The 24,843-nt window shown below is 38.0% G+C and overlaps 2 protein-coding genes across 3 annotated transcripts; both read left to right on the forward strand.

Moving 5' to 3' along the window:
* The first annotated feature begins 547 nt into the window (after positions 1-547).
* LOC139951364 (TLC domain-containing protein 5-like) lies at positions 548-14,907 on the forward strand. Of its 2 annotated transcripts, none has more exons than XM_071950228.1 (3): positions 548-841; positions 5,058-5,291; positions 8,388-14,907. In XM_071950228.1, the coding sequence occupies exons 2-3, from the start codon at positions 5,084-5,086 to the stop codon at positions 8,999-9,001; spliced, it is 822 nt and encodes a 273-aa protein (XP_071806329.1). In that variant the 5' UTR covers positions 548-841; positions 5,058-5,083; the 3' UTR covers positions 9,002-14,907. The 2 variants fall into 2 exon arrangements, with proteins under 2 accessions (XP_071806329.1, XP_071806330.1); XM_071950229.1 differs by having other exon boundaries at positions 548-815.
* A 1,091-nt stretch (positions 14,908-15,998) lies between these two features.
* LOC139951454 (TLC domain-containing protein 5-like) lies at positions 15,999-23,973 on the forward strand. Its single transcript, XM_071950360.1, has 3 exons — positions 15,999-16,504; positions 20,298-20,522; positions 21,622-23,973. The coding sequence occupies exons 1-3, from the start codon at positions 16,441-16,443 to the stop codon at positions 22,131-22,133; spliced, it is 801 nt and encodes a 266-aa protein (XP_071806461.1). The 5' UTR covers positions 15,999-16,440; the 3' UTR covers positions 22,134-23,973.
* Positions 23,974-24,843: the final 870 nt, after the last annotated feature.

Genomic DNA, 24,843 nt, shown 5'->3' on the forward strand with positions numbered 1-24,843 from the left:
GCGATGCGACAAGTTCAAAATATATAAACCTGGGAAATCGCTCCGGGATCTGGTAAGTTTTTGTCCTTTTTCTTCAAAATATTTTTTCAAAGGTGTTTTGACTTGTGAGTGTTCATTAGACATTGATTGAGGATTAAGTTTCATGATTTTTAAAAGTGGTAAAAATGGGGCAAAATCTGGTGACTAGCTGTCGAAATTGTACGTGTTGAACCAGATTGTAATTAATTGACGATCAAAATAATCTCGTAACCCTCCGGCCTGGCGGCCGTTGGGAGGAGGGTTACGTTATCGCAACTAGCAGTACGTGAAGACATGGTTTCCCTGGAGATGACCCCCGACCCTGACAAGTTGCGTCATGCTCTATTTTTAACCGTGGGTGATACCTGACCTAAGATTTTTAACAAGAGACGTCAAGGAATCTTTGGTCAGGGAACCAGACTAGGTGGAGATCAGCCACCGTAGTATACGTAGGTACGCTGGTCTTTCGTGACATATGAACCACAAGGGGGTGCCACCGCTTGCGCGCCTTGAATAAAGGCTACAATATTCAAGTTGGTAAAATCATACCGTAAGAGGACGCGCTTAAGCGATTTACTGTCGTCTTGTGGCGGTTGGTGGTGCTGTTTATGATTATTGGTAACAAACCCGGGGTCAAGTTGCGATCGGGTCACGTCCAGGCAGCAGTCGAGTCTGAAAAGTCACGCCTTGTTCATTCATACTGTGATGATCAACAGATAATAATATTCTACAAAACAGTCAGTAGTCGTATTCCATTGTGTGACTACAGCCCTGCCACTAATGCATGTTGGGAGGATGTAAGTTTCCAAAACATTTAGATTGGGTAAGTTGCATATATCGTAGCGTCATATACGATATCGACCCTCATATGTTTTCGAATCCCCAACTTTGATTACCGTTTTCGTTTACCGCAAGATTGTGCAAGCTGCACCGGTTGCAGAAGCTATGCAGTTTACTCACGGTCTGTATTTTTATCAGGCTTAATCATGCTGAGAATAAAGTTTCCTGACGTTGGTTATGCTCAAATATTTATAAAATGATTGATTTTCGGTACAAATCACTAGTAGTGTAGTGCATTATTATGCCAACATTCAAATGAGTCGAAGAAACATCATCCAACCTCGAAAGTTCAAAACGAATTACTATCTGCAAGATTGAGTTTCATTCTGTTTTAGTCACTAGATGGATCACGTGAGGTGGTTACTATTTGGGATTCTATGGTGTGCCAACATGAGGAAAAAAATTAAATATTTTAAGCGAAAATGACAAAAAACATTTTTTGATTAACTGCATACTGTAATAAATTCCGATAAGCGTAAAAAATATTACGTCTACATTAAACTAAAAGAGAATATATCATTGATTGGTTTCTTATCTCCTGAAACAAAACATTACTGGTCTAAAATGGGGGAAAACGGATTGTTATGAAGCCATTGGACCCTTTCGGTACAGAAAAAAAAAAGTTCACAGATTTACAAATAACTTACAGGGTTTACAGAAGGTAGTGGTGAAATATTTCTCTTGAAATATTCCATGAAATGCCCATACTTTTTGAGAAAACAGTAAAACAATATAAATTCTTGTTAACGAGAATTACGGATTTATTTTAAACACATGTCATGGGCCTTGGACAATACTGTTTACCGAAAGGGTCCAATGGCATGCCTTATGATATCTCTCGATTCTAATATAGTAGCGATAATGCTGTGGGACAAAAATGTGATTAAATTTACAAAGTAGTAATTGAATAATATTAATGATTTATTTTGCACGCCATACTAGCTTCGGAATATTCAATAAAATACCAACCAATGAAAGGTGTGAAAACATTGCTCCAATGTGGTGCATGCATTTTATAAGCACTATTAAATGGCGGACTGTCGATCGCAACGTAAAACCAAAACTTTAAAAATTTCAACACACCATGAAGTGTAAGTGTTATTGTTAAAAAATTGGATAGATGATTTGAAAAAAAAACATTCAGTTTTTGATTGTGAACAATTTTCCTGTTATCCTACTGTAAACACATGACACCAGGATGGCTAATTCAGAAAATTTCACATTAATTTGTATTAATTATTATTAATTGTTCTTACTCTATGTTAATATTATGTATTATTATTTATATCAGGCTTCCAGAGGCAATAATATATCAGCGTATTGAACGCTTTTGTAAAAAGTACCCGGATGACAGCAATATTGTGTCAGTAAAAGTTCCCGGATGGAGCAATATTGCTTCAATATCATGATTATGAATATTGCTCCATCCAGGCATTTTAACACTTGCACACGCGTCACGCGCGGCGACTGATGCACACTCACCATGTTGGGTAAGTTAGGTTTACGTGTACTAACGCCGCGTCGCCTAAAATGCGCACTTTCACCGCATAATGCACCGCATAGAGTAATATATAAAAATGCACGGAACGCACAGTGAAATTGCCCACAGTATGGCGCATTCAGGATTTTCAATAGCATTGAAATAGAAAAATAACATAATTTGAAAATCTGGAATCAGGTGAGCCAAAATAGTGTTGCTTTGATCAAGTCCTCAGCCTGATATAAATAATAATAATAATATTGGGTTGCTTTTTTTCGGGGGATACAAGAATATATTGCACTAGCTATGACAATATTGCACTCGTCTTCGACTCGTGCAATATTGTCATAGCTCGTGCAATATAGTCATAGCTCGTGCAATATATTCTTGTATCCCCCTCAAAGCCATCCAATATTATACAATTATTATTCCCTATCTAGAATCATGAGACTCTGAAGGCTCCCGTGGAGACTAAATAGATTCTAGAAGTAATTTCCATACCGTACGTATTTGAACATGATGATTGAACGAATCATGATGTCTTGATACACAAACAATTTGAGAGTAAATTTGAGTAAATCTCACTTGAATTTTGAAATGCTGAGAGAGTCATTGGGACCGAGTGAGACTGAGTGTGAGAGTAAGCCTATCTTGTCGATTGTCGGTTCTCATCCATAAATGATGACATATTTTCTGGCATTTTTCAGATAAGTTTCCGTATGGCGCCACCACTTTTTCAGTCATTTTTTAATTTTACAAAAAGAGATAGCCTATATCATTGAGGTAAATAAGATATTTCATATAGAATGAAAAAGTGGTGGCGCCATACAGAAACTTCTCCCATTTTTCATTTTATGCTGCCATCTTTGTATCGTATTTTTGTTGTACATGCATGATGAACAAGGTCCATGCCTACCGGGCATGGTTACGGTTAGCCCCATAAATCGGTCCAATCCACTCCGTATCCTTGGCCCCAGCACCACTGATATAGAAGACTTATAAAGAACGCAGTACGGTCCGTTGCTAAATCTGAAGGAACCCGACTAATTATGAGACCATATGCGCGCTTCGAAAAAAGCAATTTGTCAAGATCGTTGAGAAAGTTTTACATTCAAAATTCATTTGATTTTTACTCAAAACTTGTGATGCATTGAACAATTCCAGGTGTAGGGCTATCTGCAACTTCTGAAGCATTAATAGATCGGTAAGCTTTATGATGCAGATCGCTGCAGATGGTTTTTCAAAAAAAGCGAAAGATTTTGATATCAGACGTGCTGGGGCCAAGGATACTAGAGATCTATGACTCTTGCTTCTTATAAGTTGCCCTGTTCTTTATTTAATTTCAGATCCTGTCAGCATTGCTTTAATCAGCAAATAGTCTTATACTTATTTATGCTGACAGGATCCGAATCTGCAGTAGGGAAGGTATCTTGGAAGTTTATTCCTTGTTTTCTCTTCAATTTCGTTGGAATTTTATGTGTCTTGGAGGGGCAAAGAAGCCATCGCAACCTAGATGGACAATACGTCCATTATTACTCAAGTCAATCGGGATGAGGAGCCCTTGAATACCTTCCCTACTGCAGATTCGGATCCTTATAAGAAGCAAGAGTCATAGTTCTCTAGATACGGAGTGGATTGGACCGATTTATGGGGCTAGGTTACAGTAGTTGTTGCTCCGAGCTACTCTAGTCCAGGAGTCCTACTCCTAGAGTAGAACTATGAGGCTTGTTAAGCTATCGTCTCCGAAACGTTAGAGGAACGAACCTCATAGTTCTAGTAGAGTAGGTAGGAGTGCTCTAGGAATAGCTAGAACTATGAGCTTCAGTCTGCTATCATCAGAATCACCTGTTGAAGAGACGATAGGCATAGCGGACCGAACCTCATAGCTACATGTGTACAGTACTTGATGGGGTCGAAGCATGGTTTTTCAAGGTTTTTCAACCTCAGACAACGTTTCAGTAAACGAGGTTGATGAACGAGGTTGAGTTTCGAGGTTGATAAACCATGTTTCGGCTTTGTTGTTTGCGGTTAGTCATAGAGCGGCATGTTCAAAATCCTATTGGAAATTGTTTGCCCATCATGTTTAAATACACAGTTAAGCACGGTTTATACTTCCTGCGAATGCGAAGCGAATTTTACGTGAAATTGCTGTCACAAATATTCTTATTCCCAAGTGAGTTGAGCAGAGCTCAACTGCTGCGAATATTCGTTGCGAATTTTATGACACCAACATTCTCTTCGTGATCAGTATTCGACTAATTGGAGCTCTCTTTAGGTCAGTGGAAGTGTCATGGCTGAGTGGTTACGAGCTACGAGTTCAAACTCTGGTATTTGTAATCAGCAGAGTCCGGGTTCGAATCCCCCAGTCGTGACTCTTAAAAGCAAGGCATAACCATTGCTTCTTCCTTCGGATGGGACGTAAGCCATTGGTCCCATGTGTTGTGTAACGCATGTAAAAGAACCCAGTGCACTTATCGAAAAGAGAAGGGGTTCGCCCCGGTGTTTCTGGCTGTGGCTGCTAAACGCGCCTTAGCACCTTGTAAACTCTTATAAGGTGCTACATACATTGTATATTTGATTGGGTCTCAGAATTCATAACTTCCATTCACCTATCTTTCTGTATACGTACATGTAAGCGCCTTCAGGACCTTGTTGGTAGACGTGCGCCATACAAGACTTTGATATTATTGTTAAATTATATAAATTTGATTCCCAACAGAAACTTTAAGCGGAAGAGATTACAGAATGGAGCTCTCCTCATCTGCTGTGACATTCCTCATCTTGACGTCGTTTGCCTTTTGGTCGTCCCTCTATGGTCTCTTCTGTTATTTTAATCCTCATCGATCGTATGAATGGAACTGTCGTTTTGTTACGTTGATACATGCTGTGACCATCGTAGTGCTGTCATATGTGTTTGGCATCTACTACAACCCATGGCCGTTTACACACCCTGGTAAGACCTCTTATAAACAAGGGAATAAAAGAGTAGGTGACAAGGTTTTAAGCTGTTTAAAATCGGCAGGGTCGTGGTCGTCCATAAAGAACTGAGCCGAAGGCGAGGTCCTTTATCAAACGGCTACGACCATGCAAGGTTTTAAACGGACGCTTAAGACGAGTCACTACTCTTTTATTCCCATTCATAAAGTTGTAAAATCTGTAAAACAAATTTTTAAAAAAATGTCAATTTCTGTCACGAATCGCTCTTTGTTTCGCAAAGGGTAAAACTGGTATTGACGGTTGTGCATGTGATACGCACGCATAATTGACGGGTTGTGCATACGCGCGCATGTTAGGGATTTTTTTTTTTTCATTGAGTACCGTCGATTGATCGCGTTCTGCTTCGAATAACACTTTTTACTGTGTTTTATCATAGTAAACACCCCCTCGAGATGCCCTCTCGACCAATCAGACTAGATGAACTATCCCGGGTTTTTAGGAATAATTTATAAAATACCTTGGACAGGTTTGCAGACTCTGATTGGCCAAAACCCGATCACGTTTGGATGTATTAACAAGTGATAAAGGACCGGCTCTGGAAACTAGCGAACAGATAACCCCTAAACCAGCTTACACTGAGTACAACTAGTGTTTGCACTTTGCACTGCATCGCATGACTATTCATCTTAGTTTCATTGGCATTTCAGGCATATATGCTAGTAAGCAATGATAATGTGCATTAGTAGTTCCCCCTTGCATAATGTGACACGCTACAGGTACGTTGAGTTATGTGCACGTTTTTAAGCACAAAGAACTGCATTCGTCCAAGCATTTGCCCCCTTTGACCCCAGTGAGGGCGCTTAACGGACCATACAAAGTCACTAGTATTATCAAAGCATCAGAAATGTGATAAACGCGCGAAAGAGACGGAAGCCATCGAAAGCAAAAATATGGCCCATGAACACACTTCTAGAAGTATCGCCGGGAGAGAAGTCACAACATTTTAGAAATTTTAGCCGTTAATTATAAAAAAAGGTATTTATTATTGGGAATAACAGTGCGAGGTTGGTTATCAGCGGTGAACCACCAACCCGGTCATTACCATGCTGTGAACATGGTGAAGACTAGGCAGGGGGAGACTGGGTCCGCGCAGTCCGTAATTATCCCTAATTATTGTTCTACTTGTTAAATTTATCCGGTGTCGTGGCGGAGAGGTCTAGGGTGGTGGACTCGAGTTCTGTAAATTAAATTACTGAATGTGGATTCGAAGCCTGGTCTGGGCTTAGTTTCATGACTGCTTACGGTAAGCAAAGAATCGGTGTTACGGAAGCAGGGAATTCTGTGATTATGTCATGCGTATTTCACAGGTTAGCGAGGACTTTTGGCTTGTGCGCATGCGTATTCCAAAATACTAGGCATTCTACGCTTGCACAGCTAGCGCATTTATTCGGCGTTTGCAGGTAAGCGGCAAATTGTGATCGTAAGCTCATAATTTCAACGGTAAGTAGAGCCATGAAATTGGGCCCAGGTCAGTTGCAAGACTTTTATACTTTTATGATAAATTGCTTCTCTCCTACGAGGAGTACAATGGGTACCAGTGAGAGCTGGGATGGACAGACTGGTATCCACTCAAGGGGGAATAGAAATTATCGTTTAAAGGCACTGTACACGCTTGGTAATTAAGCAAAATATATTATTAGCATAAAAACTGACTTGGTAACAAGCAACGGAGAGCTGTTGATAGTACAAAACATTGTGAGAAACAGCTTCCTGTGAAGTAACGTACTTTTTGAGAAAGAGGTAATTTCTCACTAAAATACATGTAATAAAAGACTGCTGGCCAGAAGCTTTTTGTTCCTATCTGAAAGCACACAAGGTTGTTCAATAACCAATTGAGCCCAAATTTGCACAGCCTCGTTATTTTTTGCATATTATGATGGGATACACCAAGTGAGAAAACTGGTCTTTGACAATTACCAATCACGTTCAGTGCCTTGAATGCCAAGAAAACTAGATACAAACAATGACCTGATGAGCCAGGGCCAACTTTTCTTCACTTGTTAAAGTCTCCTGTACATGTTGCTATTCTTTTTTTTACTCAATTTCAAACCACTTGTTTTACATATATGTACATGGTCCCACATTGAATGGTTTCACACAATTTATGAAATTCTGCAAAAAGACATGTAGCTCACCACTTTTATTACAAAATTTATTAATAATACATTACTACTAGTGCTGGGGAATAGTGAAATTTTATTATTCGGATACCGCTGGCCAACTATCCGAAATTAACCGGATACTTGAATAATTTTTTTCGCCACGAGAGGGCGCTATTTAAAAAAATATATAAAAAATATATTTTTTTTTTTGCCAATAGAGGGCACTGTTCGTTTGTGAATGAGATCTTATGGGCGGATTGATATTAGTTTAAGACAGTGTCACTCGGTTCATTCATAAAAATGACCGGATCTAATTTAAAGATGGCGATTTGCTTTTTCTTTTGATCGTGATTGACTCTACGTGAAGGAAAACTTGTGTAATCTTTGGACAAATTACGTCAGAAATGTCATTGTTTTAACTCTTCACGGAGGTGAGCATAGTAAAATACTTAATTTATACTGTTTTATGCTGTCTTAACAGAAGTTTCATAAGGATTCAGACGAAACATTTATATCCGTTGTCGCCCGACGTCCGCGGATATTCGGATAGTTAAAGAATATCCGGTTACTCAGTTGTTATTACAGAATTATCCGGTTTGTACACAGGTATTTGCGCCCTATGCGGATATTCGGTTAAGAAAAAAAAGGCATTCGCGGTTACGGATAGGAAAACCTATTTGCCATTAACCGGATATTCGAATAATTCGCCCAGGCCTAATTACTACATGTATGTTCATGCTGCAATGCATCTTTGGAATAATAACTTAGTCACTCTTAGTGACAGAGTCGCAACTACTACTGTACTTGCATGACGTGAGGCGCAACTTAGTCAAGTAGTAAATTTCACTAGTCACCCAGGCTTAGTTTCAACTCCTAAGATGTAAACTTAGATGGAAGATTTCCTGTGATTGCAAAATATTGAAGTGATGTATTTTTGTCCTGCCCATCAGGTGGTAAATCCAGTTTTCATGAGATCTGCACTATGGTGGTATGCCTCGGTTACTTCTTATATGACATCTGCTGGTGCGTCTGGTTCTTTAATGCGCAGGACTCTGAAGCTGTCATCATGCTTGTTCATCACCTCATCACCATCATAGGCATCCTGGCTGCATTAATCTATGGACACTCTGGCACTGAAGTAGGAGCTACCATCTTTGGAGCAGAGTTGAGTAACCCATTCCTACAGATTCGCTGGTTTATGCGTGAATCAGGTTTGAAGGAGACTATACCCTATGAAATCAACGACTTACTATTTGTATTATCTTTTACCATATGTCGTATTGTCATTGGCACATATTTCATGTACTGCGAGTTGACGCATCCTTTACCTGCGTTGTTCTTCAAGTTTGGTGCGTTGGCACTCTATCTTGTGAGTTGGCTTTTAATGTATAATATAGCAATTTTCGCCTATCGTAAGTATTTCAAAGTTCTCAGTAAATTTTGGCAGGGGACTGTGAAGTCGGACAAAGACAGTCTCAAGATTTCTGCAAATAGTTCTGTGCCCATGAGTCGAAACCCTGAAGATGTAAGACATCGAAATGGTCATGCCTCTAGCAGTAGATAATCAAAAGTACTTTCTATTATTTTTGTAAACGTCTTTCTAATTTTTTATTTTCTTGCTAGATTAAAGAAACATACTGAATGAAATCCATCTGTTAATTTCTTTATGGGGGGGGGTTGATCTTGGAAGCGCATTTTAAATCCTTAGTTTTCACTATAACTGTACCTTGGCTACTTCTTGCAAGACATCTGCTGATGTCTCAATATTTTATGTAGAACTTGATCTCAAAGCACTCACTGTTTGTAGAAACTGTTTTTGAATGTAAATGTGTACGAGAAGGTGCAGCCATATAAGCCCCTTTCACACGAGAGCCATTAGCAAGGGCCCCTTGCTAAATTGTACCCTGTGTGAAAGGACAAAACAATTCTTCTGTCCAAGTTCTCTTGCAAAATCTTGTCAAACATTGCTTCATTTTACAACCATGCTAAAAATAAGCAAAGGACCCTTGCTAACTTTGCTTGTGTGTGAAAGGGGCTATATGAGCACAAACAACACAGGGATGGGCCCTCTTCTTTACACAATTAGTTTTTATTTGAATCCACATCCCAACAGCACAATTAGCGCCAATAACTGTATGAATAGGAAACAAGAAGAAGTGTTCAGTTTTAGATATAGGAAGCAATACCCCATGCAATCAGGTAGGGACTGAGGTGAAAGTAGGAGTAGAAACTACTGAGGCAACCTAGGCCCAATTTCATAGAGCTGCTAAGCACAAAAATTTGCTAAGCATGAAATTTCTTCCCTGACATGCCTGATATAAACAGGATTACTAACCAAATTTCCATTTTGTTACATTTCCTAGTTACTGGTATTCATCTGTTGTATGCTTATCTTGAAAATCATGTCGAAATTTGGTTGGGAAATCCTGTTTTTATCAAGGCAAAAATTTCTTGCTAAGCAAATTTTTGTGCTTAGCAGCTCCATGAAATTGGACCCAGATAACCAGCGATTCACAACAAGAAATAAAGGGGCCCACAACTTAATTCCTGTGAATAATTTCTCTTGCATAGCATAGCCAGATGCTACACAAAATGTATCCAGGCCTGTATGCTTCGTTTTTGAAAGGGCAAGGGCACCAAGGCATTTTCTCTTTGGCAAAGGGCACCCTATGATGAAATTGTAAATTTCTACTGGAGCATTTTAAGGGCACCAAGGCAATGGCAAGGGGCAACGGAGGCAATCGCCTCCGTTGCCTCCATGAAGTATCAGGCCTGTGTATCAGTTGCTACTCAAAAATCAGCACTCACTACTCAAAATTAGCATTCTGCTTTCGGTGTGCAAAATATTTTCCTATGCAAAATTGTTTGACAAAATCGTTCCAAGATATTTTTCACAGGTTAGTTATTTTATGCATATGTTCAGATACACCAACTGTGAAGACTAGTCTTTGACAATTACCATTAGTGTCCATTGCCTTTAAAGGCACTGGACACCTTTGGTAATTGTCAAAGACTTGGTGTATCTCAACATATGCATAAAATAACAAACCTGTGAAAGTTTGAACTCAGTTGACCGTCGAAGTTGCAAAAAAATAATAGAAAGAAAAACACCCTTGTGTTTCAAATGCTTGAACTCGTGACCTCAGGTGAGGTATCAAATTCAATTCAAATATTTTAGTGAGAACTTACCTCTTTCTCAAAAACTACGTTACTACAGAGGGAGCCGTTTCGCATAATGTTTTTTTACTATCAACAGCTCTCCATTGCTTGTTACCAAGTAAGTTTTTATGATAACAATTATTTCTAGTAATTACCAATACTGTCCAGTTCCTTTAAATCATTTTGGTACCGGCTGCTAAAGATTCGATTTTGCCTCAGGCAAGCTCAATGGTCTAGTGGGAAGACATACTCTAGCAATACAATGGTCATGGGTTAATTTAGGCCTAGTTCAAATCCCACCTGCGTGATTTGCCTGTGTGGTTTTTTTTCACAGAATTTGAGAAAGACTGAGTTTACAGTGCTTATAACACATCGGTGTAAGGTGAAAACCTTGTAAAAAACAACTTATATTCTTTATCCCGATGAAAAAATTTACATATATAAAAGATGTACTTATTGAAGACTACTGGACTTGTCTGGTTGTGAGGTTAGCGGCCTTGGGCCAACGATGCATTGTCAAAGTTTAAGCCCCTGCAGGGACTTTAACCCACAGCTACGACCGCACAAAAATTAAGTTTAAAGGCAGTGGACACTATTGGTAATTACTTAAAACAATTGTTAGCATAGAAACTTATTTGGTAACAAGCAATAGAGAGCTCTTGATAGTATAAAACATTGTGAGAAACGGCTCCCTCTGAAGTAACATAGTTTTCGAGAAAGAAGTAATTTTCCAAAATTTGTTTTCGAGACCGCAGAATTAAGTTTTGAGGTCCCGAAATCAAGCATTAGAAAGCACAGAACTTCATGTGACAAGAGTGTTTTTTCTTCCATTATTTGCTCGCAATTTTGATGACCAACTGAGTTCAAATTTTCACAGGTTTGTTATTTTGTACATGTTGAGATACACCAAGTGGAAAGACTGGTCTTTGACAACAACCAAAGGTATCCATTGTCTTTAAAACAGTAATCGAATATTGAAGTACTATTATGTATTTACTGTGACAACTTGTACGCAAATATTTATACGTTATGTCTCGAAAGTGATGTGGTTTGTGACATCAAATTGTTATTATTAATCAAAAGCTGTTACACAGGTAAACTCATTTAAAGATGAATCTTTGTGAGATCCAGACTATAGGGCCCAATTTCATAAAGCTGTTAAGCAGAAAATACTGCTTGACAATTTCTTTGATTTATAAGCACAAACTGAGTGGGCCGCCAGTCACAGCAATGTAAACTTAATGTAATTTTGGCTAGTTAAATTGTTACTGTTGAGCAATGTTTTCTGTGCTTGACACTTTATGCTTACAGTCTTTATGAAATTGGGCCAAATGAGCTTTTTCTGTAATAGTAGATTTGCCTGGGCCCAATTTCATAAAGCCTGTAAGCACCAAAACTTGCTAAGTACAGAATAGTATTGCTTAGCAGTAAAGGGTCACCAGCCATATTTACTGGAACTTTGCATTTGTGGCTGGTGCCCCACTCAATTTTGCTCACAATTAAATTTGCCAAGTAGTATTATCTGCTTTACAGCTAAATGAAGTTTGGCCCTGCGCACATTGTTGAAGTAAATTGATTTTTTTTTCTAATACAAGATATAACCATCAGTGAAGGTATTGTGATAAACTGTGAAGTACACTTATATCAAATAATTATGTTGTTTTATTAAGCAGAAAAATGAGGTTACCAAAAATCCTCGGTATGTAATGAGCCCTTGTGTCCAGTTTCATAAAGCTGCTAAGCAGAAAGTTGTACTGAGCAGCTTAACACAAATAAACAGGGAGCCAGTCACAAACAAAGTACATCGGATCATTTTGTGGCTGGTAACCCATTTCTTTTAAGCATGCTTTTGGTGGAACTAAAGCAATTGTTTGGGCTTGGCAGCTTTATTTAGAAGCCCCTATGCTAAGCGCCATTTTTATAATACACTGCAATGCATCTTGGGAAACCACGTAAAAACCTTTCTTTTGTTTATAAACCTTGACCACCATTTTGTATGGAAGGTGTTGACACAAAAGCGCCATTTTTATTATACACTGCAATGCATCTTGGGAAACCAAGTAAAAACCTTTCTTATGTTTATAAAACTTGACAACCATTTTGTATGGAAGGTGTTGACACAAAAAAGCAAACGATAGCTTTGCAAAAGTTTTCCTCTTTTTCCCCCTTTTTTCCCCTTGTTTTTTCTTTGTTTACTCATTTTGATGAAATGTTTTTTTTTTTAAACGTTACAAAATTGTCTATAAAGTAATAGGCGAATTTTTTGCTTTGGATTGTAATTTTTATTTATTTACAGTAATATTAGTACTAATTTGATAGTCTCATTCGTCAAAACAATGAACTGTTGATTTTTTGTGCAGTGAATGCCCGTCCATACTTTTGCCAACCACTGGTTAGAGTAAGTAAGCCAGTTCGTGTAATATAAAAAGGTTTGCGGTATAAAAACCATGTAATGATAATCTCTAAATAAGTTCTGAGAAGAGCCGTTGGTTTCAACTCGACGTTTCGATCAGTATGCTCTGATCGTCTTCTAGAGAAAGTTTTGTATAAGTTGTGTTTTGCACTACTTCTCCATAGTGAGCATTTTATGGTGGTTGCTAGACTTGGTTCCAAGTCTGTGATCTTGGCTTTTAGTCTACCCGGTCCCGATAGCCAATACATTATTGTCTGTAACCTCCGTCATTAGCCTGCGAGTTGGTGCGCATGATATGTGGGGTGTCTATGGTACAGAATTGTAGTACAGAATTCTTTTTTAGGATTTCCTTTTTTAATCGATTTAGAAAATCTAAATTCCCCATTGGAAATCACTACAACAGTTGCAACTGGCAATGTTGATGTACAGAAAAACAATTGCGATCAGTGTTGCTTGTTCTCAGAGTTCACCCAGAGTATTTTGCGCGCCGATCATGCACATAATTAAATGCTACTACTTTAATTGGGGAGGTTCTACACGAAGGTTTCGTAATTAAATGTGCCTTAATTGTCTTCCATATAATGGGCCACTAAATGCTTCACCCATTTCATTCATTGGTAATATCTTCTGATCCACAAGGTAATGGTCTGTACTATGCTTTACACACGGTACACAAACTTGTTTTTAATGGAGTTGACTTTTAAAGACACTGGGCACTGTTACTAATTGTCATAGACCAGTCTTCTCACTTGGTGTATCTCAACATATGCATTAAATAACAAACCTGTGAAAATTTGATTAATATAAAAGAAGAAAACACCCTTGTCACACAAAGTTGTTTGCTTTCAGATGCTTGATTTCGAGACCTCAAACTATAAATCTGAGATATCGAAATCAAACTCGTGGAAAATTACTCCTGTCTCGAAAACTACGTCACTTCAGAGGGAGACGTTTCTCACAATGTTTTATACTATCAACAGCTCCCCATTACTCGTAATAAAGAAAGGTTATACTGATAATTATTATGAGACATTACCAATATTGTCCACTGTTTTTTAAAGGGAACATAATTTACGGTTCACCAACATGTACATCATTTTTTTTTTTTTTTAACCGTTCGGTTGTTTGTTCCTTTATGAATGTAGATGTATACAAAAACCGGAGCGGTTATGTCCACGCATGGAATAATAATCCGAATGTGAGAAGCGTTTCTGACAGTAACGTTTCTTAGAATCAAAATGCGCCTGTGTACATTTTATGGAATGGGCGCAATATAAACGAATAAATTATTATTGTATATTATTAAATTTGTGGTTATTAAATCCTTTTTTTCCATAACCAAATTACTATGAAGTGAAATGATTCTCCAAATGTGTAACACTATCGAAAGCTGGTGTACCAAGTTAGGGAGATTGCTAAACCATCTAAAGGAACATTACAGAATTGTGTTTTGCTAACAAAACAGTTGTTGGCAGTGTTAGCATTTTATGTAATCCATCATATATATAAACTGACCAACATGTAGAAGTTTGCGCTCGATCGGCTCTCGAGAAACTAGTGCAAACTGATTACACAGCTTGCATGACATTGATTCAAAAGAATTGATAAAACGCTCACTGAGTTTTCTGTAAATCTGTGAAATCAGAAGAGTTTTTTAACCAATTCTGTAATGTACCTAAGTTTTTAATGTTTGATATTTATTTTTTTCTTCTTCTAGATTATTATTATATGTGATGATTGGAGCAGAGTCGTGGAGTGGATCCGCAATCTGAATTTAAAAAGAAATTAATAAAAGTACTTATTAAGATTGATTGTTTTATACTAAGTTATTTTTCCTATAGTATGTTTATTTTGATATAATGGTTTGATTGTGTAATTGGTTTTGTTTTATTAAAATAATGTAAACACTAAAAACGTTGACTCTGATTGTGTTAATTCACATATGTATGTCCGAAATTTACAGTTTGATTCAGCCTCCATTTTAGCGTGTAAATAATAGTAATACATGTCAGATGTTAAAATACTGTAATAATTTACCGATCGACAAAAAAACCTTGAAACATCATTTTCTAAAAAGCTAATTCTGATCTCATATTTCTGATGAACCTTTAAGGCAGTGGACACTATTGGTAGTTACTCAAAATAATTTTTGGCATAAAACCTTTCTTGGTGACGAGTAATGGGGAGAGGTTGATGGTATAAAACATTGTGAGAAACGCCCCCCTCTGAAGTGCCATAGTTTTCGAGAAAGAAGTAATAATCCACGAATTTGATTTCGAGACCTCGGATTTAAAACTTGAGGTCTCGAAATCAACCATCCAAACGCATACAACTTCGTGTTGCAAGGTTGTTGTTTTTTCTTTCCTTATTATCTCGCAACTTCGATGACCGATTGAGCTCAAATTTTCACAGGTTTGTTATTTCATGCATATGTTGAGATACACCAACTGTGAAGGCTAGTCTTTGACAATTACCAATATAGTGTCCACTGTCTTTAAGAAGTTTCCAAAAAGGCTAAAATATTAGCCAAACATTTAGACTGGGAATGAGTGTTTTTCCCCAAATCACAAAAAAATGGAGTAGGCTTACTGAATTCCCGTCTGCTCACCACTCGGCCTTTTCGCTATAAGGTGACATGTTAGATAATCTAATCTAATCCCTTTAAAGGGCATTGGAAACTATTGGCAATTGTAAAAGACCATTCTGTTCACTTGGTATATCTCATAATATCCACTAAATAACAAACCTGTGGACATTTGAACTCATTTGGTCTTCGAAGTTGCGAGAGAATAATGGAAGAATAAACACCCTTGTCGCATATTGCTGTGTGGTTTCATCAGATGCTTGCTTTCGAGACCTCCAGCTGAGGTCTCGACATAAATTCAAACATTTTAGTGAGAAATTACTTCTTTCTCAAAAACTACGTTACTTCAGAGGTAGCCGTTTCTCACAATGTTTATACTATCAACATTGCTCGTTACCAAGTACTTGTTTTGCATATAACAATACCTTCGAGTATTACCAAATAGTGTTCATGCCTTTAACAGTCACGTGTCTGCAACGCCGAGTCCTTGAACTGCGGAAACAAAATGTTCAACATAAAAATCACAACATGGGTCATCCAGATAGAGCATGTATCATCGTGGAGAAATGAACAAATAAATATCAGCGCTATTCTTTATTCAACAACAAGATAATTCATCTGTCAAAATTGGCGAGATAAGGATAGTAAATTGACTACCTCGTATCTTCAGATAAACCCTTCATCAACGTGTACAACGGCCGAGCTCTAACGCCCACTGAAGCGCCATCCATGGTTATTACATGGACATCTGAGACCTGTGCGTTGTTTTCTCATTGAACTGACAGCTGCTATAGACTATGCCTCTACTTAGTGCTATTGTTAATGAAGAATGTAACGGCAGCGTGGAATGACCTTGCCGTTGAAAACCAACACGTTTGTTCTATTTTTGCAGAGCTCCATCATTTTAAAAGGTATTTGTATAAATTTCTTGTCATTGCCTGTAACCTAACACCCAGTTGAATTCATATTACATGTATGATGAATTTAATTATAATATGTATGGTGCTGTTTAAAAAATGTCCCATGATCTGACGGATGTTTTGAATTTATAACACATAATTGATGCATCAGTGCCACATTATGCATAATGATGTGGCCTTTGATCATTGAGCTTTGTATTATTGCTGTTTTGTCATACATGAAATTCAATACAAAACGGGTACTACTGATCGTTTTCACGTGTTATTCATGTACGTGTATTAATTATGTGTGTTGCATACTGATGATGGTTTCATTGTGTTTTAAAGGCACTGGACACTTGGTAGTTACTCAAAACAATTAGCATAAATACATACTTCTAACGTAGTTTTTGAGAAAGAAGTGATTTCTCACTATATTATTTGAATTGAATTCGAGACCTCGGCTGAGGTCTTGCTTGAATTCAAGGCATCTGAAAGCTTACAACTTGTGCGACAAGGGCGTTTTTTCCGTTCATTATTCTCTCGCATCTTCGACGACTATTGATTTAAAAATAGCATAGGTTTGTTAATGTATGCTTAATATGTTAATTGAGATAAACCAAGAGAGAAGACTTGTCTTTGACTACCATAGGTGTCCAATGCCTTCAAAGGGCCGGGCAGTGTGAGCAGTTTTTAGAAATTAAACATTTCTCCCGGCCGTCTCTTTGGTGGTGAAATTCACATCATGCAAATCAAATCAAGCATGGTCGTTGTCACGAAAACGGTTTATTTGTTTTTGTAGTTTTTAAAGAAGGCTTTGTGCACGAGGGGGTGCTTGCATCGTTTGCGGCAAATGCATTAACTGGAGATGATACTCATTAAGAAATGTTAACTCGAGTTAACAACTTAAGGCTAAAGCAATAGCTCTCATTCATGACCATAGCTCTGTCTTTAAAAAGATTGTTCGTTTGGCAATTTGAACCCTGGTTGTCTAAACCCATGTACAATGTAGGCTAGATATAGGCCTAAAGACCATATCAAAACTAACCTTTGAACATTTCTTTCTAAAAGGGTAAAGTATATAGCACTTTTTAGATTTGCCGAAAATCTGGAGCGGTTATGTCCACGCAGGAAGAATAATCTCCAATTGGAAAACACTATCTGTTTCTCAGATTCACAATATGGGTGATTAAGTTTCTTACTATTGAACTTGTCTAGAGTCATTAGGCTACACTGGACACTATTGGTAAGTGTCAAAGACCAGTCTTCTCATTTTCTGTATCTCAACATTTGCATAAAATAACAAACCTGTGAAAATTTGAGCTCAATCGGTCATCGAAGTTGCGAGATAATAGTGAAAGAAAAAACACCCTTGTCACACCAATGTGTTTTCAGATTCTTAATTTCGAGACCTCAAATTCTAAATCTGAGGTCTCGAAATCAAATTCGTGGTAAACTACTTCTTTCCGCCCACAATGATACTATCAACCTCTCCCCAATACTCGTTACCAAATAAGGTTTTATGCTGATAATTATTTTGAGTATACCAATAATGTCCACTGCCTTTAACCATCATTATGCTATAAGGAAAGTAAAAGTTGTTTTCTGGGTCAAATTTCAAAGGTTGCTAAAAGGAACGAAGCATCTGCTATTGGCAAACAATATGCAACTAGCCATCACGTAATTCCAAGAAAGAGTGCTTACAGGCACTGGGGTGGATTTCACAAAGAGCTAGGACTAGTCTTATCTCGAGTTAGGACCAGTTACTGGTCCTAACTTAGGACCAGTTACTGGTCCTAACTTAGGACTGTCCATGCAATTTGTATATCTCCTAGGACTAGTCCTAACTCTTTGTGAAATCGACCCCTGGACACTTAGCATTTATAACAACTTACTTGGTAAGGAGCAATAGAGAGAGCTGTTGGTAGTATAAAACATTGTGAGTAACGGCTCCCTCTGAATGAAGTACCGTAGTTTTTGAGAAATAAGTTATTTCTCAGCAAAACAATTATTTGAATTGATTTCGGGACCTCACACGTGATGAGGTCTCGAAATCAAGCATCTGAAAGCACACAAGTTCGTGTGACAATGGTGGTTTTTTTCTATTATTAAACTCGCATCTTCGACGACCAATTGAATTCAATTTTTCACAGGTTGTGTATGTTGTGCATATCTTGAGGAACACCAAGTGAGAAGACTGGTCTTTGGCAATTACGAAAGGTGTCCATGTCTCTGTCAAGCAAATTTGTCTGCTTATTAACTTTGCGGCTTAGGGCTTGGACGGAATGGGAGAGGGCAGTTTTCTAACAAATCAAACATGTTGGGTAATCTCATAATAACCTTTTCCACTTATTGAACTTCGACCTCTTGATGTATGCAATGCATTTTATGCGATATACCTGGTTATCAGCTCCGAATATGGTAAGATTTAAGGGGGCACGACGGTTGCTCATCTTTGGCCCTTTAGGTGGCACTTCGACCCTTCCAGGCAAAACATCCATCTCCATTTTCCAGAAACAAGCGTTCTTGCTATAGTCAGATGTGTGCAAAAAAATGCCTATTATACGTTTAAATTAAAAATAGCTTATTATATGATCACATTTTTACTTAATAAAAATGTAACATTTTACTCTAAACGGTTGGCTATAGTCCAGATTTCAAATGTGGGGGCACCTTGGGCAATAATTTGGGTATCAGTTGCCCCTAGCCCCCCCACCCCCACCCCCTCCGCCCTTTATTTTATCCACACTTTATTTAGTATTACAACCAACCTCGTCAGCTCTGGAGATGATGGTTCGTTTGAATACATGTTCGTTGAGAAAACCAAGGTTTAAGTTGTCAAAGTGATTTTGTGTAAAATCCATGCACAAGCTGTTTTCATAATTTGCTGTAAAAGTGATCGAATGATTAAATGTTGAACATTATATTTGTTGCGGTAGGGATGTGATAATACTTCCGGGTGAACAGTATCCTTTCCCTTTAAAACTATATTCCCGGGAGTATAATCATTGAGGAAGAAAAACTAATTGTCTTCCTCCATGATATAATACACAGCAACAAACATGAGCTTTATGCATGTTGGCTGCATAGTCGAGTAGCTTTAAAGGGGCACTTTGCATTGGATTGGGCGCTGTGGGGCTTTTAAAAGCGTTCGTTATGACATGAATATTTGGAAAGTAGATTATATTAAAAACACTGGACACCTTTGGTAATATTGTCAAAGACCAGTCTTCTCACTTGGTGTATCTCAACATATGCGTAAAATAACAAACCTGTGAAGAGAGTTGCGAGAGAATATTGAAAGAAAAAACACCCTTGTCGCCGCACACTCCTTGAATGTGAGACCTCTTCTGAGGTCTTGAATTCAATTCAAATATTTTTGTGAGCAATTCATTATTTCTCAAAGACTACGTTACTTCAGAGGGAGCCGTTTCTCACAATATTTGTATACTATCAACCGCTCTCCGTTGCTTTTTACCAGTTAAGTTTTTTGGCTAACAATTGTTTTGAGTACCCATACCCTAGTGCCCACTGTCTTTAAACACACTGCAAACAAAACCAGGGGTGTCAAAGTTGACACAATGGGTGCGTTCGCTATACCGAAGAGAGAATTAACATATTAGCATCATAGGTCGTTACGCCGATCAGATTTAGCCGATATTAGTGAACATTTTGACTTTGATTTGTGTGTATAAATGACAACACCCATATTTAAACACTTGCAGTGTATTCATTGCCTTGGTCATTTAACTATATAAGCATACCCAGTGAATTACTAAACACTCATGACGTCCTTCTTTTGCAGGTGAATATTACACCATGGATGAACTCAGCAGAGAGTACATACTTTTACTCACCATTATTTCAACTACGATATGGTCCGCCCTCTACGGCGTGTTGTGTTACTCCAATCCAACATGGTCTTGTGAGTGGAATTGTAGGATTGTAACACTCATTCATGCTCTTGTGGTAATCACTATGTCGTCAACGTTTGGTATTCTGTACAATCCGTGGCCTTTTACACACCCAGGTGGGTATACTGTACATAAGACGTGCGACAAATATCTTAAAGGCACTGGACACCTTTGGTAATTGTCAACGACCAGTCTTCTCACTTGGTGGAGCTCAACACATGCATAAAATAACAAGCCTGTGAAAATTTGAACTCAATTAGTCATCGAGGTTGCGAGATAAAAATGAAAGGGAAAACACCTTTGTCACACAAGTTGTGGGCTTTTAGATGCCTTGAATTCAATACCTCAGTTGAGGTCTCGAATTCAATTCAAATAATTATTTTAGTGAGAAATTACTTCCTTCTAAAACATTACGTTACTTCAGAGGGAGACTTTTATCACAAAGTTTTTTTTTATCAAGTAAGTTTTTATGCTAACAATTATTTTGAGTAATTACCAATAGTGTCCAGTGCCTTTAAAGAGCTATTTTGAGCGGGAAAAAAAAGTGATCTTTGCTGAAATTCATTTAAAATATTTTGTTCAATAAGGAAAGTTAGTTCTAAAAGAGATTTTGAAAAGCCTTTACCTATGCTTTTAAGAAAGATTTGCGTAAAGCGTCATGTTACGTAGGAGCAGCAACAGTCCACACATTTTCATTTTGACGCACGCCGTCAACGGCAGAAGCATTTTTAGTTTATCAAGACCTTGAGATTGGGGCCTAATTTTTGTATCGATAATTTCTAAATATTCAGAAGTGTACACAAATATCCAAATTACATATAAATGCTAAACAAACACATTAAACATAAGTTTAAGAAGCACTCACGTTGAACATTATGCACCCAGGTAGCTTTATAATAGGGGACTTTATGGACGATTGGTAAAATCCATTGTTCTCGGTAAAAGTTGGCATGCCCTGAACTACGTAAACAATAGACATTAATTACCTGGTAAGTCTGCTGCCACCAAGCGTTCAAAAGTCTCCTATTCATATTGCCATTGTTGCCATAATGTTAGTGTAAGATTTCTGTATCTTGTCTTCAAGTTTAACACTGAGTTGAGGCCTTTAAACAAAATTTCTGCTAAAAGTACATCAAGTACCGACACATCGGTGTATGGGTAAAAACCCAAATTGAAATCTATTGTATTTTGTCTTCTTTGTTTCTTTCACCCAAGGTGGTAAATCTAACATTCCTGAAGTATTCACAATGGTGGTATGTCTTGGATACTTCATGTACGACATCTGCTGGTGTGTTTGGTTCTACGACAGCTCTACAGCGGTGATGTTAGCCCATCATTTAGTCTCAATCGCCGGTATATCGGCCTCTCTAATGTCAGGCTACTCTGGTACCGAGATTGGAACATGTATATTCTTAGGTGAACTGTCTAACCCAATGCTACAGCTGCGTTACTTTATGAGACAGTCAGGTATCAAAGATGGGATCCTCTACGAGTTGAATGAACTTACGTTTCTCATGACGTTCATCGTTTGCAGAGCCGGGATTGGCTCTTATCTGACCTTCTGTCACGTGATGCACCCGCTACCGCATGTGTTTTTTAAGATAGGTGGGGTGGCGTTGTACGTCGTCAGTTGGATCTTTATAGTGCAACTATTGACCATTGTTTTCCACAAATATTCTTGTCGATCCTCGCATGATGTCAAACATGCCATCAAAAAGGACAACTGATGGACTGTTTTGTCAACCAATACTCTAAATAAATTATTTCACTCGTTATGAGACTTCTTTTGAGAATTACTGTTCCACTTCAACATTCCGGTTTCTCAATGGGACTTTCAGGACGCTTGGTGGAAGCAGACCTACCAGGTAAAATCCATTGTTCTCGGTAATGTGCGCATGTTCAGAACTAAGTTAACAATGGAAATTTACCTGGTAAGTCTGCTGCCACCTAGCGCCTTAAAGTCTCCAATTGACTTGCATGTTTCTATTTAATGATTATAATGCTAATTTATTCAAAGTGCTTTCGAAGTTTATTGTAACATTTTGATTATGCAAAACCTTTAAATGAATTGGGTTGTACATAAAGCGTGAAGACGAGTTTCCATTATGTTAATATTAGATATTAATTTAAGATCATTACTTAAAGGTGTACGTTGCCTTGGATCGGGCGAGTTGGTCCATGAAAAGTTTTTGAAACCGGTTGTTATAAATACATATGGTTAGAAAGATGTTTTAAAAGTAGAATATAACGACCCACACATTATGCCTCGAAATATCACGGTTTTCATATTACTCTACGAACTAACAAACGGTTGCCAAACGCCTTTCATAGACCAACTCACCCGATCCAAGGCAGCGTACACCTTTAAAAGATTGAAATGTAAAACAAAATGTAAAGTTTGCCCATGTTTTACAGCGAAATTATTTCCATTGCGTACCGTCAGACCAAAAAGAAAATTCACTAATAATAGTTGAATTCATGCTACAATGCGTTTTTAAACGCATTGTAGCACAAACCGAAGTCTTATTATACAAAATCTTGTATTATAAATGGTATTCGAGGTTGCGAAGTTAATACAACATCTTATATTATGAATGGTATTCGAGGCAAGGTTGCAATGTTAAACAAAATAATTAAAGTCACCTGGAAGTGGTATTTTTTTTAAATAAAGCTTTTGTCACTAAAATATGTGTTTTTATGAGAGGAATGTGAATAAAAAATTAACTAAGGTTTAAAAATCTTAGTTTTGATTGTATTTACAAATTTACGAGTAGGCCCCGACCCGAGAGGGCGCTGTTCGTGACGTATTTCAAGGCGCGATATTTGGAGAGAAAATTTGTAGTCGGGCCCCCGTACATTAACGTCTGGGAACATGGCACATCAAAACAAATTTAGACACGATTTTACACACATACGTACATTGAAACTTGAACATGTTGAACGCCTAGTGGTTTTTACAAAAGCTATTGCTGCTATTTTTATTTAACTATGCGACTTTTTAGTGACCAAATGGGTTGTAAGATGTGGGTCTGCCTACGTATTATTATAGAAATACGGCCACGGAGCAGACTGCACGCACGCACTATGGCTGCTGTATAATGGGCGGACGGTCACATATAGGACCTGCACGCACGGTGAATCGCATGCGGTACCAACAAAAAATCGTGTCACTTGGCAAAAGCTAAAAACATACCCTCACAGTTCAAACTTACCAGAATTTGTTCACGTTTAGCAAATGCTCCTCTGAGTTCGTCACGTCTTTCAGATACCTTCTTCGACTTCCCACTAGCTAGAAAAATTGTTGGGACGGCGTCGTGTTTAAGAATGGCTCTTCTCGTCATGTCAAATGAGTTGTGTATCCAGGATTCGAAGCACGACGACTCTAAGTGTTCGCTGCAGCACTGTAAAAGACGTCGGACCGGACCACTTTGCTCTAGTTAATCTGACTTTCGCAGCCCACAACCGCCTATACTTGGGATCTGCAGGAAACAGATGAAGACTGACCCCATCTTTAGTTGTTTTGCTGCATCCAGCAGCAATACACCTGGTCGGCATTGCCGGAAAAATGCCAGAAAAAAAAATAAAAAAACCTTTTTCGCAGCGTACAAACTCACGTCTTAGAATTACATGTACTTTTGCACGTGTGGTTATCTACGCATCGAGGGGGGTCTATGTTTGATCGAGGCAAAGTCTTCCTTTTCCTACGTCACAAAAGGGGTAGGCGGAGTCAACCCCCCAGTCACTTAATTAATTTTTTTTTACATATAAATCGTGACAAACAATTACTCAAAAAATTGTTTTATTGTTAATTAACATAATACTCTTATGATTAAAAGAAAAAAAATCCTATTTCCAGGTGCCTTTAATATGTGCAACTTTTTGTAAAGTCATGATAAAAGAATGACGTCAATTTTTGCCATTAATTTAGACCAAGTCGTGGTGTTTCTTTGACATAAACAATAATTAATCTATGGCTGACAATCTGAAAACTAACGTCATTATTTCATAATACACAGGAGGAGTCCTATATAGGGCTAAGTCTGGTATAGACATTTTTTTCGAAAATACCCATTGCGCAAGCGCTAACTGTTGAATGAGGTGCATGCTGGTCTAGCAGGATCAAACTTAACCACTAGCTAGACCAGCGTCCACCTCATCCCACGCCCAATGTGTGCGTACCGAGTAATGCAATGAGGTCTATGTTCCACAAACCCCCTTCTTACTGTGCGTAACACATGAGATTCATGGTCAAGCTATCGTTTAAAGGCAGTGGACACTAATGGTAATTGTCATAGATAGCCTTCACAGTTGGTGTATCTCAACATATGCATAAAATAACAAACCTGTGAAAATTTGAGCTCAATCGGTCATTGAACTTGCGAGATAAAAATGAAAGAAAAAACCCTTGTCACACGAAGTTGTGTACGTTTAGATGGT

The sequence above is a fragment of the Asterias amurensis genome, chromosome 19 (genome assembly GCF_032118995.1).
Source record: "Asterias amurensis chromosome 19, ASM3211899v1".
Classification (NCBI taxonomy): domain Eukaryota; kingdom Metazoa; phylum Echinodermata; class Asteroidea; order Forcipulatida; family Asteriidae; genus Asterias; species Asterias amurensis.